At 46.7% G+C, this 21349-nt stretch overlaps 1 protein-coding gene across 2 annotated transcripts in view; it reads left to right on the top strand.

Annotated features, from left to right (window-relative positions):
* The window catches only part of LOC138472788 (protein-arginine deiminase type-1-like), a 432575-nt gene that overhangs the window by 24562 nt on the left and 386664 nt on the right, over positions 1–21349 (top strand). For both annotated transcript variants that reach the window (XM_069611134.1, XM_069611135.1), the window contains exon 2: positions 18836–19016. In XM_069611134.1, coding sequence (XP_069467235.1) covers positions 18836–19016 — 181 coding nt within the window. The remainder of the gene's footprint in view (positions 1–18835; positions 19017–21349) is intronic.

Raw genomic sequence — 21349 nt, forward strand, 5'->3', positions numbered from 1 at the left:
GAGAAGCCGTTCTTCCAATAAGCCCACAGAGGAAATCGATGTATCCTCCAGCAGGATGATTAGACAAAAGACTGGTGAAGTTCACCTGCAGTTTGGTACAAGAGCTGCAAGGAAAACGATACAGATGGTGAGTAAATACACATGTACACTGGCCCCATCCCACAGCCCACCCTGGATAGCCCATCTTTACCTGATCTATGGTGGTTCTGACGACAGCCTGCCCTCGAGTGTGGCCTCCAAAGAGGAAAGTACAGTTCTGAGTTCAATAATCCAGGTGGTATCCAAAATAAAACCAGCAGAAGTCCCAAAAGAAATCAAAATCAGGAGAACAAAGTCATCAGTTTGCCAAAATTAGAATAAAAATCCAGTAAGCAGGTCAGGAAATACCAAAGCCCAAGATTTCAGCCAATGCAGATTCACCAGTTCGCCAAAGTAAGTAACGATATCCAGTGAGCAGGTCAAAGAAGGCAGGAGCAAAGAGTCCAGACAAAATTTCGTTCCAGGTTTTGAGATGGCCGGGGGTTTAGAGAGCGCGGATAGTTTACACCGTGCTTGGATTTTTGGGTAATGGTGCGCATTCAGTACTGCCCTATACGCCATTGGAGCCTCCTGCACACCGCGCTGTGCACTGCACTTTTCCTTGTTAGGGGGCGAGGTCTGGGACTCAAAGTATGAATAAAGTACAAAAAAAGAGTATGAAGAAATAGTTAAAGATGGAACAAGGATCTAGGAACCCCACATACAGAAAAATTACTACAACTACTATATAAACAACAGTGGTACCTGGCAGGATAGTGAACCAGGTCTGCTATACTATCTAAAGAAGCCATAATATAAACGATCATAATACCTGACTGGATAGCGAACCAGGGCTACCTCACAAACTGCATAGAAGCCTGAAAAGAGCCAGAGAGAATGGAGTCATTTCCTCTGGCATTGTGAGAAGCTGCAAAACAACCAGGGGAAGGGAGTCACTCCCCCTGAGGATCCGATAAGCTGCAAAGGAGCCAGAGGAAAGGGAGTCATTACTCTGGCATCCTAAAAGCCTGAGAAAGGCCAGGACAAGGGAGACATTCCCCCACCATTTGTTGAGTCATCACAGTGAGTCCAAGAAGAGCCAGAGGGGAGGGAGCCATCCCCCTGGTATTGTGAATACAGTAAGTAATTTGAAGAGACTTTCTTTTCTGCGCCTGCCATTGACAGAGAAGTCCTCCAAGAGAACTGTTGGAACCGTTTTATTTTATGCAATCTGGAGAACCCATCTCATCACCAGGAGTTGAACACAAAGCCTCAGTCCAGAAAAAGGGAGTCCTTCTTCTGGACTCTTGGTTTTTCCTAGTTAAGAGTGCAACGGACAGAAATCTGTTTTGACACAGGACGGTGGATAATTTGCTTCAGACCGACATCCTGGCCAAGTGCTTAGCATTTAGTTGAGGCATGGGAAACCCCTCTTAGTTTTAGGGACAGTTATGGTTTTTCCTCTTTTATTTTAACCCAAATAAAACTCTATAATGACGACAATGCCAACTCCTTCCAGACCCTTACACTCGAAAACAAAATTAAAGGCCAGCATACAGCATGTGCAGAGACTGCCGCTGGCAAGATGGGGCTTTTTCTAGAAAAAAGGTGACCCACAAATGACTCACTGCTTCTGATCTAATGGGTTCTACGTCCACACCTGAATAACGAGGCATCTGAAACCACTTGAAACCTTGGTGGAATCACCTTTTGCACCAGCCCTACCCCCTCCTCTTCTAATTACTGCCAGCATAGACTCACTCAATCTTTTCATTGGACACATTGCTTTTAAAAAAGAAACCTTTACAAAAATGTCTTTAAATGATGTTCGTATCATATAGTAATCAAAATGTATAAAAAGTACACTAGCTGAAGGGATGATTGTTATTTATAAGGTACAAGCAACAATAATTGGTTGCACATAAAGAAAGGAGGAATGGATAGAGAAAAAGAAAAAAATGTAGTGGCAAAGAACTTTGTTTGGCTCTGTCAATAATCAAATATGTTAACAATTACTCCATAACTGTATGCCCCTAGGAAGCCTACAATTGGTGAAACATGTTGGCAAGAGACTGCACCAGTAACAGTAATGGAGCTAGTGGTCGGTTATTTGGCAATGTGCAAGATCTCTATGGAAAAAGGAGAAAACAACTATTTGATTTAATTAAACTTGTCCTACTCAAATTGTGTTTAAAAAATATATATTCGAGGGGATTGGGTCATCCGACGTATTCCATATCTATGACAGTAATAACCACAGCTGTGCTTCTTAGGAAAATCTTTCTGCGTCCTGTGTCGATGACATCGATACGCCGCCCTCGAGGACCTCCTCTGATGGCTGACGTCACTGGATGTTATAAGTAGGACGCACGACCCCCGTAGCCTCAGTTCTGTTTTTTCCGTGAACGTGTTCACTTCGGAGATCTCGACGTGCCTCGGCTCTTTGGAGTTTCTGTTCTTTCGGTTCTTCGAATCTGTTCGTTTGTGAAGTACAAGTCCTTCGAGATGTCTACCTCTTCTTCCACCCCGCGTCCGGGCTTCAAGAAGTGCGGGGACTGCGGTTCCAAGATGTCAGTGACAGACTCGCATGACTCCTGCCTCTGGTGCCTTGGGGAGGCCCATGACACGGATGATTGTGTCGACTGCCCGTCGCTTACGTCCAAAGCCTTGCGGGAGCACAAGAAGAAACTGTCAGTCAGTAAGGTGTCCAAGCCCCGGAAGTCAAGGTCTACGGGGCTTTCGACGGACGATTCGAGGGGTGACTCTCCGCATCGTCGTCGAAGTCCAGTGAGTCTCGGTCCCGGAGTGGGTCCCGCCATTCCTCTGCCTCTTTGAGGCACTCCTGGAAGTGCCGTCATCGGTCGCCTTCCCCGTCTTCATCCGAGGGCTCTGCCCATCGGCAGGTCGCTTATCCCACCAAGCATGCGGCGCCAGAGGAATGGGCTTCCTTCTGTAAGAAAATGCTAGCGATTCTTGAATCGCAGGGCACTGGTCCGTCCGTGCCTCCGAGTGGGGTCGGTCGTGATCGGACTAGAGACACCGCTCGTGCGCCTTCGGGCTCGGGTGGTTGGCACGATTCACGGGAGTGATCCCGCTCAGACAAGGGGAATCGTTGTAGTCATGCCCGTTCCAGGTCCCGGTCCTCGACGCACTCGAGACCATGTGAGCCTATGATGTCTTTGAGGAAGACGTTGACGCCTGTGACGCCGAGGCCATCGAGGGACTCTCTCGAGGCTCCGCCTCAGAGGAAGTCGTCAACGCCATCGGCGCCCAGGATATCGAGGGACACACTCGGGGCTCCGCCCTCGAGGCCTGTGCCGTCGCCGTCGATGCTGTTGGCACCAGGTTCGACGCCGATTTCACTCGATGCCTTTCGAGGCTGTTTCAACGGGGGTACCCCGGGGCACAGTGGAACCCCCTAGAAAGGCTCTGGCCAAGGTCAAGCATGGCTTTGTTCCCCATTCTGTGCCCACTTTCCGCCATCTTGAGTACATTTCGGAGGTGGATGAGGGCTCTGATGATGGCATAGCTCCTGATACGGTGCCAGTTGAGATTCTCTCGGGCCATAGCCAGATTGAGGACCTGCGTCAGTCCCTGCATGACGCCAGTGGTCTGGACACCTCTCCGGAGGTGGAGTTTTGTAGGCCTGAGCCTGGCACCCATGCCGACTCCTCGTATCGGCGCCTTATGTCTAGGGCCACCGAGTGGTCTGCTCCCCCAGGGGATTTTCTTCAGGATGACCTCACAGATATCCTCGACCAAGGTCCACCAACTGACCCGGTACTGCCGTTCCATATGGCTCTACAGGGGAGGATGGCGGCGGCTTGGACTGCTCCGGAGAGTCTCCCGGCAGTGGGCAAGTCTTTGCCGCGAAAATACCGCCCAGCCAGTAGCGACCCTTGCTACTTGACCAAGCACCCCACTCCATAGAGTTTGGTGGTGCATGCTGCTACGGCCCCAGCAAAGCAGGCGTCGTATCCTACCATCCCTCCTGATAGGGACGACAAGCGTTTTGATGGTTGGGCGAAGAAAGTGTTTTCTTCAGGCGGTATGGCTCTTCAGGCGGCCAACTCTGTATGTGCCTTGTCACGATTCACGCACACTCTGTGGAAGTGTGTTTCTTTAGTGGCTGAACATATTCCTGAAGAGGACGAACGGGATGGTTTTCTTGCTATGGTCCAGGATGGCAAGGATGCCATGTTTGAGGCCCTTCAGTCGGGTTTGGACATGGCAGATTGCGTCAGCCGGTCCATGGTGGTGAGCACTGTAATACGCAGGTTTGCGTGGTTGCGGAAGTCGGGGTTTGCTCCTGATGTGCAGGCCCGGCTCCTCAACATGCCCTTTGACGGTGAACATCTTTTTGGCAGCAAGGCTGACGAGAGCCTTGAGAGGTTGCAGACCTCCAAAGCTGCAGCGAAGTCATTGGACGCTGCAGTTCGCCAACCTCTGCCTTTTCGTCCTAGGGGATAGCAATGGAGGGGAGGTTCCTTTCGGTATTACTCATCCTTTGGTAAAGCGAGAGGAGCTTCCAGTCAAAGGGGCCACCGTAGGAGTGCCAGAGATGGAAAGCAGGGTACTTGAGGTGCCAAGGCCGCTCGGGCAGTTGCCCCTTTGCCCTCAGGCAACACCGCAGCCGCTTCAGCTCAGTCATGAGGCCATGTCCCATGATTCGCCGGTTGGGGGAAGGCTGGCACAGCATCTTGTCGAATGGCGTGCCATTACTTCAGATGTGTGGGTTCTGGAGATCATAGCCCACGGCTACTGTGTTCCCTTTCGGCAGAGGCCTCACGACGAACGACTGGGGAATCTCTCATTGCAGAGTCCGTATCCGCTCCTTGAGGTTCAAGCCCTGCTGGAGAAAGGCGCCATAGAACTGGTGCCTGTAGAGGAGAGGAACAAGGGATGGTATTCCCCTTATTTTTTGATTTCCAAGAAAGACAGGGGATTGAGACCCATCATGGACTTGCGCAGTTTGAACAAACTCCTCAGGAAGGACAAGTTCAAGATGGTTACTCTCTCTCAAGTCCTCCAGGCCCTTCAACTTCAGGACTGGTTGGTGTCTCTCGACCTCAAGGACGCTTATTTTCATGTGCCGATCCATCCAAAGCACAAGAAGTATCTGAGGTTTGCGGTTGCCGACTCGCACTTTCAGTTTCGGGTCCTGCCGTTCGGATTGACCTCCGCCCCGAGAGTCTTCACCAAGCTCATGGTAGTGGTGGCAGCGCATCTCAGGAAAGGGGGGGATTCAAGTCTACCCCTACCTGGACAATTGGTTGATCAGACGATGATCCAGGACTTGCTTGGAAGAGCGCGCTCCCGAGCAAGTCCTGGATCATCTGTCCGTCACCTGCCACTCCCTCCACAAGCTGGGCTTCTCCCTCAATTTAAAGAAGTCCCACTTGACGCCAACTCAAAGGCTCCAGTACATCGGAGCAGTGCTCGACACGTCCCTGGGGCAGTGTTTTCCTCCCCAGGTGAGGGCTCATCACATTCAGCAGATGGTGCACACGTTTCAGCTTGGCTACCCTGGCCGGAGGTGACGATCGTGACGGGCGCATGCCTGACGGGATGGGGAGCTCATGCCAATGAGTTGACAGTCAGCGGTCGTTGGTCTCTGTCGGAGTCCAGACTCCATATCAATCTGTTGGAACTGAGGGCCGTCAGGCTTGCCCTGAAGGCTTTTCTGCCGACTGTGCAAGGAAAGAATGCCCTGATCCTGACGGACAACACAGTGGCCATGCACTACCTCAACAAAAAGGGGGGGGCGGGCAGGGTCACTTCCTTTGTGCAGGGAGGTGATGCAGCTCTGGTTCTGGGCAATCCAGCAGGAAGTTTCGATCTCGGCAGTTCATCTGGCCGGAGACGAAAACGAGACGGCAGACACTCTGAACAGGCAGAGCGCAATCTCCCACGAATGGGAGTTGGCTCAGGAGATTTTCCTGGAGATCTTTGCCCTTTGGGGGACCCCTCAAGTGGATCTCCTTGCCTCCATTGTCAACCAGAAGTGCGAAAGGTTCTGCTTGTGGGAATTTCCTCCAAGAGGAGCCTTAGGAGACGCGTTTGTGGTGGAGTGGTCATTCCCACTGCTGTATGCGTTTCCTCCAGTCCCCGTCATCCCGCAATTGCTGCGGAGGTTACGAAGGTTCGGTTCCCGGATGATCCTCATTGCTCTGGCATGGGCCCGGAGGACGTGTTACCCGGACCTTCTCGACTTGTCCATCTGCCCTCCTCGTCGTCTTCCCTACCGAGACGATCCGCTCTCACGGGAGGGGGGCAGGTTCTCCATCCAGAGGTCAGACCCCTCAGCCTTCACGCTTGGTTTCTGAAAGGTTGAGGTATAAGGATTGGGACCTCCCTGAAGACGTGATGGAGGTGTTGCTTTCGGCCAGAAGGCCCGCAACAAAGTCCTTGTACCATTGCCATTGGAGAAAGTTCTGCGACTGGTGCAGGGTTAAGAATGTGGATCCGTTTTCATGTGACATTCCTGTGGTTCTGCCTTTTTTGCTTTCTTTAGCCCACAGGGGCTTGCAATTGGGTACCGTTAAAGGTTACCTGGCGGCGCTGTCCATATTTAAGCGCTCGTCTGCAGAGTGTTCTTATTTTAAAATCCCTTTAATTTCTCAGTTTCTAAAAGGGCTCACTAATGTGTTATCTCCGTCACCTTTCCAGGTGCCCGGTTGGGATTTGAACCTTGTCCTCAAGTTTCTGATGGGTGCTCCGTTTGAGCCTTTGCATTCGGGCCCTTTGAGACTGTTAACTCTTAAAACTGTATTTTTGGTTGCGGTCACTTCCGCTCGCAGAGTGAGTGAGTTACAGGCACTTTCAGTTAAGCCACCCTTCACTGTATTTCATAAGGACAGGGTTGTCCTTAGTTTGTCCTTCCTTTCTTCCAAAGGTGGTGTCGGAATTTCATTTAGGCCAGAAGGTTATTCTTCCGGCATTTAATCCTCATCCGCATCCTGGTAAGGAGGAGGAGAGGCTCCATAGGCTTGATCCTAGGAGAGCTTTAAGCTTTTATATTTCATGCATGTCCCGGGTCAGAGTGGACGATCAACTCTTCATTGGTTACGCTGGAAAGCGTTTGGGACAAGCTGTGACTAAGCAGACTTTGTCTCGCTGGATTATTTTGGCAATTTCTGAATGTTACCGCTTGGCGGGTAAGGACCCACCGGTCGGCTTGCGGGCCCATTCTACCAGGGGTATGGCTGCCTCTACTGCCCTACAGAGGGGTGTTCCTATTCGTAACATCTGTGATGCAGGCACCTGGGCTTTGGTCCATACTTTTGTACGTTACAACTCCCTCGATTCCATCCGTGGGCAGGATCTGGCCTTTGGCAAGGCGGTCCTTTGCTCCTCAATTTTATTGTGCATTCTAAATTTCTGTATTCTAAATTCTTTTCCCACCTCCTTGCATTGGTACTGCTTTGGGAGTCTGTCATAGATATGGAATACGTTGGAGGACCCAATCCCCTCGAAGAACAAGTTACTCTCTTACCTGGTATGTTCTTTCGATGGGATGGTCCGACGACGTATTCCATATCGCTCCCTCCCTGCCCTCCCCGCTACAGAATTTCTTATGTGATTGCAGCTTACGTTTCCGCAAGGCTTTGTGTGGTCAGACTGGCAGAAGAATGGTGCCACACGTTCTGGGGAAAAAACTACAACTGAGGCTACGGGCGTCGTGCGTCCTACTTATAACATCCAGTGATGTCGGCCGTCAGAGGAGGTCCTCGAGGGCGGCGTATCGACGTCATCGACGCAGGACGCAGACGCTGAAAGATTTTGCGAAGCAGCAGAGCTGTGGTGATTACTGTCATAGATATGGAAAATGTCGTCGGACCATCCCATCGAAAGAACATTACCAGGTAAGAGAGTAACTTGTTCTTATACTCTTTAATTGGCTGCTCGAATGGAGGGTGTTGACATCCCATGGAATTATACATCTGTTAACCACTTGGGTGAATCCTCTATTGATTATCTTTGCATTTTGGTTAACAGCTGGAAAAGGGTGAAGGAATTTAAAGTTTTAGGGGATCTGCTAACCAACCTCTTTGCACTATCCTTGACACTGGAAATTAATTTTGAGAAGAAAGCCAGGCTAAATACTCTTCCCACATACAAATAAGTTCTGAGTGCTAGTAAGAAGGTAATTGGATACAATGCGGGATTTAGCCAAGAGCTACACAAACATATAATTGACCAGAATGTTGACTACCTCATGCCCATATTGCACCAAGGTTAGTCTAGAAACGGTGCCGACAAGAAATCTCGAGTATAGGCCAACGGTTTCATTAGGGATGTCCAACCAGGTAAGGCCCGAAATAAGGCTTCCTGGTTTAACGAAGCTGCAAAAGGGCCAAATTATGCTTGATTGAGGCTCTAAAGCCTGTAGACCATGATAGGATGCACATAGTGCAAGCCAGAGCAGGCTGCACAAAGGCCCGATAAGCTAGAAAAAAGGCCTTGGAAGAGAGGAGAATTGGGAAGATCTGATAGTGGCAGCATCATTATAGAACTCCAGATGGTTCTTGGAATTGGTTAAACATGGCCCAAAACATATGTCTAACAACATGGCAATCTCGACCAACATTTAGATAGCACGTGGATGAATCACTGCTCCGCCTTATATGGAGACTCCCGATGATAGTTATTGAGGATGATATTGACAGTGAGGAAGATCAGGCTGCTATACCCCAGCTGATTGAGACAGGATTCTCGCACATTGAGATTTTAAACGCTTTGCGAAGGAAAGCATGGGCAAAAACCCCAGCTTTGACGCCATCCCTGCCGTTCTGCTCTTTTGAGCAGTGTTGGTCCCCAGTTCTCTCATGCTCCTTCAACTGCATGGTGGAGTTAGGATCATTCCCAGCATATTGGAGTTGTGCAATAGTTGTCCCCATTTTTCAAAAGGAGCACAGAGCACCGTCTTCATTTTACAGACATATCCCCCTCCTAGGCACCCTGTGCAACATTTTTGGTAGAGCTCTTTTGGCCCGACTGCAAAATTGGGTGGATAGTGAACACATCTTTGCAGATAGCCAACTGGAGTTTTGGGAGGGAGTGGGTACGAAGGAGCAGGCACACAACTTATACCTGATGTGCCAACTCAATTTACCAGCAAAGGGAGGTCATTTATATGGCCTACGTGGACCTGAGCACTGCCTTTGATAAACATAATCAGGCAAAACTGTTGTTTTCTCTCTGGAAAATGTACTGTCCATCAGACCTTATCCATATCCCTTTTACTCTCCATGCATACAATTCTGCATTCATTCGCTCTGGTTTCGATGGACACTGTACACCAAAGTTCCCAGTGAAAACTGGAGTTTGGCAGGGGTGTGTTCTTGTGCTCCTGCTTTTCCCCTCTAGATTAATGGCCTTACCAATCGCTTAAATAATTGTAAAGTAGACACATCTCATTTTGGTGCATGACATATACCTGTCCTTGCATATGTGGACAGTACCGTGCTACTGGCGAGGACTCCACGATCGCTCCAAAAATCTGCTTGATGCCTATAATAACGTTATGAGGGATTTGAACTTGTTGTCCAATGTGTCCAAATCTGCAGTTCTAGGTTGTAAACCAAAAGGCTTTCTCCTTGTTATTTTCACTAGATGGAAAAAGGATGCATATTGTGTAATTCTTCGACTCTTTGGTCATCTCATTCTCTGAGGTCTTTAACGGAAATGGACATATTGGGAAACGAGCATCAAAGATGGTACACAGAGCATTGGGAGAATAAAGAGATTCTGTACATCTTAAGTTCATCAGCACCTTGATGGGGGGAGCCAGCCAATCAGGTGGTCAGGAACACAGGCTGAAACTGGCGACCTCTGCCCACGGTCAATTCTGTCTGACAGCCGGTTCTCCCTGCCGCCATCTCCCCCCCCACCCTCCATTTCCCCCCCCACCTTCCCATCCCCCACTTACCTTATTTTGGCAGCGGCGAGTGCCGCAGCCGTGCCTTCATCTCGGCGCCTGCATGTCTACATGGAAAGGCAAGAGGGGCTCTATACGGAGGCTTTTGCTTTTGCGGCACTAATGAAGGAAAAGCCAGCCAGCTGTAGTAAACAAAGCCTACCGGTGGGTGGCTTTCCCTTCATTAGTGCCGGGACTCGGAGGACGCGGACCGGAGACCAGAGCAGGAAAGCTGCAGCTGAATCTCGGTAAGTGTTATTTTTTTTTTTTACAAGCCTGAGAAACTTGGAAAGAAAAACCGCAGCGTTTTCCAACACAACCGCGTGTGTTTCTGCCTGCTGTGGCTATCACTTTGGGTGAAAGCCACAGCAGGCAGAAACGCACGCGGTTATGTTTACATGCCGCGTAGTGTTTCTACCTGCAGCTGATTTCCCATTTGGGGCTCTCGGGCTCCCCATGGGGAGCCAGAGAGCCCCAAATGGGAAATGCTAAATGCTGCGTTGTCTGCCTAAATCTGCTTTCCCATTTGGGGATCTCGGGAGCCCGAGAGCCCCAAATGGAAAAGTAGATTCAGGCAGACACAACGCTTCAAAAGCGACTGCAAACATAAATACAACGTTTTTAAAGCTGCGGTTTTATTTCTAAGTTTTCCGGGCTCCTCCAGCCCGGAAAAGTTAGAAAAAAAAACGCAGCTAGTGCTTATTTTTTGTAAAAAAAATAAATGGCACTCGAGATTCAGCTGCAGCTTTCCTGCTCTGGTCTCCGGTCCGCGTCCTCCGAGTCCCGGCACTAATGAAGGAAAAGCCACCCAGCGGTAGACTTTGTTTACTACAGCTGGCTGGCTTTTCCTTCATTAGTGCCGCAAAAGCAAAAGCCAGCACAGGAGGGCCTCCATTTCACAAAATGGTGGCGCCCCTGTGCTTGCTTTTTCGAATTTTGAGCTTGAATAGCTTTTATGTGGCCTATCTATTTTTTAAATAAACATTTTTACTAGACCATCCCTTTAAGGGTATGGTCTAGTGACACAGAAGCTTTGGCCAAAGAAATATTAACCAACATCATCATGGGTAGGCAAACAAATATGGTGGGCATCCCATGGTTGGCCTTCCTATTGAAATATCTACAAGGTGTAATTGTGCCTCCTCTTATTTCAATCCTGGGTGACTAACATGAATAATGGCTGCCACAATGATGTCAGACTTACGTTTAAGAAAAGCCCTTGATAAAAAAGAGTTTTGAGATTATGAAGGCTTCTTATATAGCACATAAACACCTGGCTGATGGTCAATTGTCTCGTTACTCTACATGGCCCAAGACTAGAACTGAACTGGTCCTCATCACCAGGGCAAGATTTAATGCCCTCAGGCTCAACAGGATTACTGCAAAGTGGACAGGAAATGGAGATGCCAGTAAAAGCTGTAGGATCGGCAATGGGTCAATTGAAGACTTGCCACATTAGTTATTCTTCTGCCCGGCCTACTCTAAACCCTGTCAACACTTCTTAATCCCGTTGCTCATAGGCTTGAATTGGAGGCAATATAAACCGGCTCTAGCCTTCCTGCTGAAGGCAGAAACACCACTAATAGCATATGCATTGCTGAGTTTCCTTACACCCTCGTTGAGAATTAGAGGGTCTCTTTTAGATGAGGATTAATATAATTGGTGTTCCTAAGACATTTTTCTAGGAATTGGATTTTTCTTTCTTTAACTCTGTTTTATTCCTCCGATTCACTGTTTTTAATCTGTTTTCATATAAAACAAGGTTATTGTACTGTTTTTTGTAAGTTTGATGGAATGTGTTTTCTGAATAACCTTTATACTGACATATTTTTGACCAACCCAATGGTATCATTATTTAGTTATCGGTTTAATCTCTTTTTCTGGTCCCTCTATAGAATATCATGCTTATCAGGAAGTTGCAGGAACAATTCTGCCTACACACGTTTTAACTCATCTTTTGAGCAACCGTCACAAGTTTCTGTGGCAATGCTGATGCATGTACTGTGCGCTCAGAAAATGGTGAGGACCGTCTAAATAATGCAATACCAGTGTAGCTTCCCCTTTTCCCAAGTAACTCTTGTTGCCTCAGAACTGCTCTGTTAGTCCCTGCTTTGCACAAAATGACTCTAATTGCCACCAGAGCCGTCCCATTACCTCTTGGTTTGCCCTAGGCCACTATCATTGGCCCTAGAACTACCCAATGGCACATCCCACTACTCCCTGAATTGCCCAATGTCCCTCTCATTGCCCCATTACGGCACCATTATCCCCTAATTTGCTTAACTTGATCCGCATTGACCCTAGAACTAGGCCGTTGTCTCCTGATAAGTCCCATATCGCGCTCATTGCCCCAAGAAGTGAGATTTGTAACTCTCTTGGCTCCCAGAATTGCCTTTTGGCCCTCTGATATGGGCCATGTCATATTGCTAGCAGAATTATCCCAGTACCTCCTGATATTTCCACTCTCTTTGAATCACACTGCCCGACTTGTTTTTTTTTCCCTCTGGAATTACTCTGTCACTCTCATTTCTGAGAAGATTTCTCTGTGCCACTTTCCACTGCCCCATATTTTTCCCTTATCCCACTCATTCCCCAGACCTGCCTAATTGTACCCTGATTTGCCAGGTGTCACTCTCATTGACCTGAAAACTGGCTCCTTGCCTCCTCCTTTTCCCCATTGTACTAGAGCTACCCCATTAGTCCCTACTGCCCCATTTAACTCTCATTGTCACTACAATTGTTCCAAGTACCATTCTGCTGCCCGGCCCCCTGATTTGTCCCATGTCACTGTCGTTTCAACAGAACTAGCTCATCACCCTCTGATTTCCCGTGGATTTGGCAGACTAGGGCATCGATAGCAGCGCAAAGCCTCAAGACCCTTCTTTCTCCCACTACCTAGTTCCCATTTTGATGTGGATAGTAGGGCAAAACACTCAACTTTTTATTCATTTAATGTGTCTTGTAGTAACAAAGGAAATAGATAGCAACGTGTACATTGCCTTTTGCATTTGATATTCCCAGCATAACTCCAGTGGCATTTCGCTCCCTGTAGTTGGCGCTAAGGCAAGGTCTGGGAGCAAAAACGACCCCGTTTGGCAGCCCAGTTTGCACCGTCAGATAGGGACACTGACCGGTTGACTCGCGTGCGAAAGGAACCAAAGTACAGAATGGCGATCTACCTGGGCACAGTCTGAGGTTCAATAGACTGGAGGCGTTCTCTATCGCATTGACCTTGAACAGGTCAAGCTATTAGATGCCGGCGGGAGGGGGGGGGGGGTCTGCACTCTCTCCCTTAGAATACTTAGAAAGATACTTCTCACATGTTTCTGCTACGCAGGATATGCAGTTAGCTTTAAAAAAGGGGCGCTATGGTATTGCTTGAACACAATAACATATATATATATATATCTATATCCTATTATGCGCACCACACATTTAAAAGTATCTTGGCTGATCCGCATGAATACTTCTTTTAGCCAAGGTTCTTTTCGAGGCCCCCAAATTACAAAATCCTTTCCTTACTAAAAAAAAACAAAAGAACTAAACAGCTTTGACCCCCCTGGATGAAGTCCATTACTGACCATTAGCACCATTTTTTTAGGTAGTCTTTGAAAAGTTTTCTGCAGCTGAACCTTCCTTCCCAACACCTTTCACATAACAGTTTGCTGCAGCACCATCAGTTTGGCTTCCAGCTCTACTGTAACTCTCAGACTACCACTCTGCAGGTGGTGGATGATCCTCTGCTTATCCTAAACAGGTGGTGCCCGCACCAATGTCTCCCTCTACCGGGATCCAACTCCCCAAAACATCTAAAGGAAACACTTAGTTCTCAGTGCAGCCTACTATTTCTCTGGGTCTGTAGCTGCAACCCTACATTCCCATGGCTCTGCACTTATGAGCCACCCGCTGGCTGCACTTGTGAGTTAACAGCACTTCTCCCCTTCCATCTTCCCCGCACGTGCGCAATCTGAATGGCACAAGGCCTAGTAAGATTGTTGTTTTCCCCTCCTGGTCTTGTCGAGACTAGAAACACTTGTGTACAGGTGTGTTATAAATGCCACATCACATCATATCATATATCGTATCAAGGTAGTCAGAATGGCTCGGCAGTCTTATATGGCTGCAACACTCCAGATCTCGGAGGGTTGAGGTTCTGTTGCACCTCAGATAGTCTAACATTGATCTTTCCTTATGTAAAGAAGCGTGCTTGTTTCTCTGCCCAGTATTTTGTGTGTTGCTGTGCTCCATGCATGGAATGCTTTGCCTCCCTCTATTTGTTGGTTCCCCACTTTAATTACTTTTCATAAAGCCCTCAAACCTATTTGTTTGTCCTTGTTTATTCTTGACCTATAGATAGGTTTTACATTTTTACCCTTCACTTGGTACTTTTCTTTACGTTGTTTGTTATAATTCTACATTAGTATGCTTTTGTGTTTCATTGTATGCTCTTGTGTGCTGTTAACGTTTTGTGTTTGTAATGTTATTGCACATCCCTCTATCACCTCCGGATCAGTACACACTTTATACCTGGTATTAATGAATAGACTTTTAACAACAAAATACAAACCTGCAAATGTGAACCTTCAAGATGAACAGAAGAGCGAGGTCTTACAGCTTCGTGGAAGCTCAGAGATTGGTCAGGCAGTGAATGTCTAAGGGGAAAGCATTCCTTAATCTGGGGCTTTGAACAGCAAACCTTGTGTTAGGTTATGTTTGCAGTTTTTATACGATGCCACTGACCGCCATAGTGGCTGGAGCTTGCCAGAGGAATCCAGGCCTTACTCTGCACAGGGAAAGGAAAATAGTTTCAGAGGGGTTGATCTAAGAAGGGGAAAGGGATAAACAAATGAGTTTGAAATGTATAGACCGAGAAAGCATCAGAAGTAGGGGTGCAGCATGTGATGCATGTAGTGTCGGTGTATCTAGATCAGTGCCTGATGCTGTTTCGAGAGGAGTGCCAAGTGGGGTGATGCTTCTTAGAGCAGTTTCTAGCACACAAAGAGTTACTGTAATATAGCCAGTTGTAGGCTGCAAGTTGAGCTTGAGTTCTGCTCAAGCCAAACCTTGAAGTATGTAGGCTTGTTTGCTTGAGAGGCTATACCATAACTTTGTCAGCCTCCAGAAGGGAAATTCTGGCACCGGCTAGCCAGAAATGAGAAGTGCTGGAGCCGGAAGTGGACTACTGTGTGCAAAGGTGAATGCATTGGACACACGGGGGGAGAGGGGGAAGATATATGGGGAGTGGGTCAATATTAAAGGTGGCATACCTGCATGTTCAGATACTGTATCCGGAAGTGCAATTGCAGTGAAGCTTTGCATATTACTGTGAAATAGCGAAAGTCAAACTGATAAAGTGTTAACCACTTCCTGGTATCTGGAGGCCTCTGCTCATGGCTTTATAAAAGGAGGACAGAAAAGAAAGCTAACAGCAGAGATATCCTAACGCTACAGTCAGACCGCCAAGATAACCACAAAATACATTACTGAGCGAGGAAGACTGGCATGATCAATAGGTAAAATGTCCAAGAATGTTCACCATGAAAGAGACAAAATAGCACAGTGACACAAACGCTGAAGTCAATCTGTCGGGCAAAATCAAATGTAATATCCAGCCTTATTAGAACCAATTCACCAAACCGGGGCAGGAAACAGAAATAACAATGAAGTGATTCACTTGCTCTTATGAATGCTAAAGGATTGTTCCTGTTCATGAACACAGTTCGAATGTTACTGTTTATGAATGCTGATTTGCATTCTGAGTCATTATATTGTTGACTGTCCTATGTAAAGCGCTTTGGATAAAGGCACTATATATAACACAATAAATACAAATACAAATACAAAGTGGCAATAGAGAATTCACAGAAAGGGAAAATGAAGGAGAACTCTTGCCTGAATGCTTAAGCACCCGTGTATCGTGTTCGAAGTTCCTACTGCTCCAAAGGTTGAGAAGAGAGCAGTAAATGCCAGGCAATAAACCAGCAGTAGGCCCAGTCAGAGGGCAAATGCCATGGTATCTCAGGGCCATTCTGGCCTGAAACGTGATGAACATGACGCATGATCTTTGAGAGTCTAAACCAATTCCTCCACCTCTGTCGTCAAATCCCTACAGTCTAACTGCCTCCCAATTGACCCCGTCCCAAACAAAACTCATTGACTCCAAATTTCCCTCTGGGGCAACAACTTGAAAGAAAACCCAAAAGGTGGTAACCCAGCCATCCACCGGATGGCCTACCATGACAGGGTGGGTCATCAACATCACTTAATCCCCTGATCAGAGACCATGTCACTTCCATCTTGGAATCCAGATTGATCCAGACCCCCTTCACCTCGAAGTCCAGTGAGTTATCCTCAATGTCCCGTCCAAAGTCTGGGTAGTTTCCCCTCATCTAACAACTCGCCTGCACAATCTTGCGGCTCACTGGTCTTCCTTCAGACTATCAACAACTTCAAACTAACTCCCTTGCACTCTGCTTGTCTATACATACTGTTCCATCCCTCATTCCAAAGCATCCCAGTTCTGCAGCCTCCCACCGTGAACTGTGTGGAACCAGAGCCCAAAGCAAGTCCTGTTAAAGCACTTTGCTTTGGATCCACTCAACACCACACCCACATTCTCTAATTACAGCTGCAAACCAGATATCTCCAGGTCTAGCTCCAGCCACTTGTCTCCTACCTCTCTATGGTTCCATGTCATTTCATCGCGGGATGTATTTGCACAGTTTTTTTTTTTTACCGCTGGTTTTTTTAACTAAAAAACCCATTTTTTTTTTACATTATTTTTGGGGGTTCCCACCCAAACCCCCCCATGTTCTTTCATTTGTATTTATTTCCAAAACACCCACACCACATATATATAATTTACTAACACTTCCCCCCCCCCCCTAAAAAATTCGATGGGTTTTTTCAAAAAAGAATTTGTGGCTAAAAACCTAGCGAAAAAACATCCCGCGATGAAAGGACGTCGTACCCTCTCTACACCAGAACGGGCCTGGCAGCCTTTGTGTACGAGGCCCGCCACAAATGCAAACCTCTTCCCCAGAACAGCCTTCCCTCTATCAGATTCATCAGTAGGCATGGCGAGACCAGTCCCCTTCCCACCACACATTTATACCATCAACCCTGGTCCATGAAAGCAGTAATCGTTCACACATCCAGAGCAACCCATGCTTTCCACCACTTAACGGTCTCCTTTGACTTCTGCCAATAGTCTTCCCTCACCCCAGTCCTTCATTGAAATGTCACTGCCAACCCCTCCTTACTAAAGTCTGCATCTCATTGCCCAGAAGCCTCTACTGCTTCTGCACTTAGGTCTAAAAGTCCTCCTTGTCTAGCAAAGATGTGCCTCTCTGTTTAAATGTCGAATAAGGGGTGGTCAAAAGGAATTCATTTGAACAGCATATCCTGTTTTTAGAGGTCCTTCTTTCTAGCTAAATCAGGTGGGACCAGTTCGTTCAGAGAAAATTCTCGACAGCCAAATGATACACCATTGCAGGGAGTGGAGAGGTGCATTGATCATCTCTTTTCCACTTGTCTAAAGTAAGGCAGATGTCCTCATTCAGAATGCTCTGAAGGATGTCCAACCGAAAGGATTGGAGGCTCATATAGAGAGTTACCATCATTCAGCCCACCCCCCCTGAGTTAATCAAAGATCCCACTCCAATATATGTTGGCGGTCAGAGGGAGTGCAGGGTAGTGTATATTGGAACTGCCGAAGTTTAAAAAAGGCTAAATTACCCATCATGCTCTCTCAAACAGAAGTCTGATTTGCACAGTGCACCCACATTCCCAGGGAAATGGAAGTATCAAGGATGCATTGCAATGAATGGCCAAATGGAAAATGAACAGAAAATGCTTCTGGTGAATAGATGTGTTTTAAATTGGCTGTGACCAGCAGGTCTTACAGAAGGAGCTTTGAGTGTAGGTTACCGTGGGAACAGCACTTCACATTTCTCTACATTATGAACAAGACCTACCAGAAAAGGTGGCTTTTTACCTGAGGTGAGTGACCTCTCATTAAAATCAGATCCTGGACCTATGATCAAGTAAGATCACATCAAACTGCCAGGGTAGTGTTAAGCAGAAAGGTTAGGGTGGGGAAACTACCAGGGTTCAGAACCCTAATATCTGGAATGCTGTTCATCTCCAAGTAAAGAACCTGCCTTGTCTGCTTTAAAAATAAAAGCTTTGAACACTGTCCTGTCCAAGGAAGCATTTGCATAATCTCCAAGTCCCAATGGTCTGCCCCCACCCATAAGGAGGAACTGCACTCTTCATCACCCTCTGATGGGTGCAGACCATGCCCACCTGCCAAGACCCTGAAATGGTCTTCCCTTGTTGAGATAAAAAAACAGTCCATAAACCAGATCGATCCACTTCAGGGCTAGAGCCCCCGGCCACCCAGAGTGCTGCAAATTGGCAATAAATTCACATGTGCAGCATATTACACAACCTATATGCAAATATATTTAAAAGATGTTGAATTGCATGTTTACAAAAGCAAGTTGCAATTATCTTTTATTTAAAGCTTTAGATTGATTTTGTATCACATTGTGATATTTCAATCACTAGTTTTAGTTTCTGTGAATTATGTGGTTGTGTATTAATTAAAACCTATTGCTGTTCTACGTATTAATTGCTAATGAATTTAAACAAACCATATTCGTAAAAGTATATTGTGTGCAAATGTCATTTACAGTGCAGCATTGCTGCAAGACCTCATTGCTGTATCTGCTGCTGCCAGGGTCACAAAAAAACATCTAGCGCATTTTCTATCTTTTTATTTCTGGGTGTGGAAAAAGTATAAAAATGGATCCATGCTGTATGTGAAATAATAGCCACATTTGACCCCAATGAAAGGTGGTCACTTTTTAAAATTGATGTTGAACCTTGTCCTAGGTCGTTCCCGCCTGGCGCAGACTCGTTCACTGTCCAGGGATCCCCCGGAGTCCATGTCTGCATTGTCTACAACCCTGAGAAAATTCAGGCTGGTCCAAACACAGCCCTGTGGCCCCTGAACAGAGGGGCTGAGGTCACGGTCACCACTGTCGTCCCAAGTGAACATATCAATGATAACAAGGTAAGTCCATCACATGCATGGCCTTGTATGCTCCTGGTGAGATCATTATTTAGAAAGCCCTTTTGCCTGGTCAATAATACTGCAAATCACTGGCGGAAGTTCAGATCACAGCTTTGTTTGATTCCCGGAGATCACATTGGAACTGTGGCGCCTAAAATCTCAATGTGTTTTGTTAAGTGTGTCTGTGCATTTGTTGTGTAAAGTGCCTTTTTTCTTCATTGTGGTTTCTTCAGTGCACTTCGTCCAGCAGCTCTGATAGACCGTGTTGGGAGTGGTATGGGTTAACTCGTTTGTGCCATATTACAGCTGTACGGGAGACCCGACCTGAGGCAACGTCGTGTGGAGGTTTAATTTGATGGGAGCTGCAACCAGCGCAGGAATGGGCCAGATTTCCCAGATCCAGAATTTGCCAAAATAATTCTCTCCCGATGCAGGGAAACCAAAAGCCCACATCAGATCTGGCATACAACATAGCATCTGTAGTGATCAGCTGTTTCCAACACTGAAAGACTAAACTCTCAGCTCCAAATCACTCTGCTCCAGTTGGTCTTTTTGGTTAATGGTAGATCGCTGCAGACACAGCAATACGTGGGAAAATGGGGACTGGCTATGATTTGTGGCATGTACCTTAAGTGGTTTGAATGATGGGCGATTAGAAATGGGAAGGCTGCATGCTGTTGGAACCAATGACTCCAAGTAGGTGACTGTTTCACCATTCCCTTTCTCTGTGTTTTTTTAAGTTTTGATAGCACATTTGTAAAACCCAGAGAATATATATATATAATATATATTTTTTTATTTTTTTTTGATTTAATTGCGTTGCAATTTTTACAAAAAAAGCACAGCCAATATTGAACAGCCAATATTGCACACTATGTCCCCGTTTCTTATTTCATTTTCCTGGGCCTTCTCACACTTCTTGCCACAGTCACTGTAGTTTCTAATCCTACAGTTCAGATGGTCGATTAAGTCGGAGGGTAAACCTTCCTAATGAACAGGACCACCGCGATAACCCAAGACGTTTTCTGTCCACTCATCAGGGCTATCCATCTATGTTCATCATCCCAAGTTTGAGCAGTGTGAAAAAGGGGTGTGAGAAAATGATTACGCAGATTAAACGGGCCAGGGCATCTAATCATCACATGTTTGATAGACTCCACTGTGGCTGAGTTCATGCAGAATCTACAACTATTCAACTGGCTGAGCCCTGTAATCGCCAGCATTTCGTTTGTTGGAATTAAGTTAAGGCGTATTCTCTTGAAAGTGGCCCTGAAAAGTCATTTGGGAAATTTTAAAAGGTAAGGCCGAATCTCGTTGAGTTTTAACGGGAACTGTGGCACATCTTTAATCAGTCTAGAAAGCACTATCCTATTCCAGGGTTTTAATCCATTCGAGGAGGAACAGTTTATTTTTGACGGTCATCGGATTTACAATTAGGTCCTCTTCAGAGCATCCAAGTTCGTCCATAAGTGTCTTAATGTTGCTTACCCATTTGGTTGTCTCTGGGATGTTTCTTTCTTTATTTCACAATCAATTATCCTCAAGACCATCGGTCTGTTTGGAATAATTGTTTTCGGGAACAGGGCAAGCCTTTTCCAATCGACAGTCGCATGGAGTGATACTAGAGTTAATTCTCTCCGGATCACATCGATTTGAGTTGGGTAGGTTTAAGATCTTTTTCCACAAAATAGCTTCTAGTTTTCCGCATATCTCTCTAGAGATATCCAAGATGCTTTCCACTCCGTATGTTCAAGAAGGGACGACTTTCCCCTCGTAGTATTTTAGGGCTGCCATCTGTGAGAATCGGCCATATTTGTTGTCCATTAGCTTCGCTTGTTTTTCCAACGACTTAGCCTTTGCTAATAGGTCTTCAAGAAGTAGAGTCTCAACTGAATTATTGTTTGTGGTAATACCCAAGTATTTAAATGTCTCAACTTTTTTCTATTGGGTTCGAATCCACAGTCCCGACAAAGGGCTCTTTCCTTTGATTTCCTCGTTGGAAGCTCATTATTTTTGTCTTTAGTTGGTTTATCTCCAGGTGATTCTGGGTGGTGACTGTCCAGCTGTCTTTGCAGCCCTATTTTTGTTTGGTCGATCAATATAAGGTCGTCCGCATATACCAGACATGTCACCTTCACCCCTCCAATCGATGGCGGGAAGGATATCAGTGCAGGCTCGAATTGCTCAATGTCGGAGGTGAAAAAGTTGTAAATAGCAGGGGCCATCGGACACCCCTGCTTAACCCCTCGTTAGGTTGCAATGGGGGAGGATAAGAGCTCTGCACGATTTAGCCGGACTTTAATCTGGGTTCCTGTGCGGTTGGCTTTCAAGGG

This window comes from Ambystoma mexicanum, chromosome 8 (assembly GCF_040938575.1).
Source record: "Ambystoma mexicanum isolate Mex_15411 chromosome 8, UKY_AmexF1_1, whole genome shotgun sequence".
Classification (NCBI taxonomy): domain Eukaryota; kingdom Metazoa; phylum Chordata; class Amphibia; order Caudata; family Ambystomatidae; genus Ambystoma; species Ambystoma mexicanum.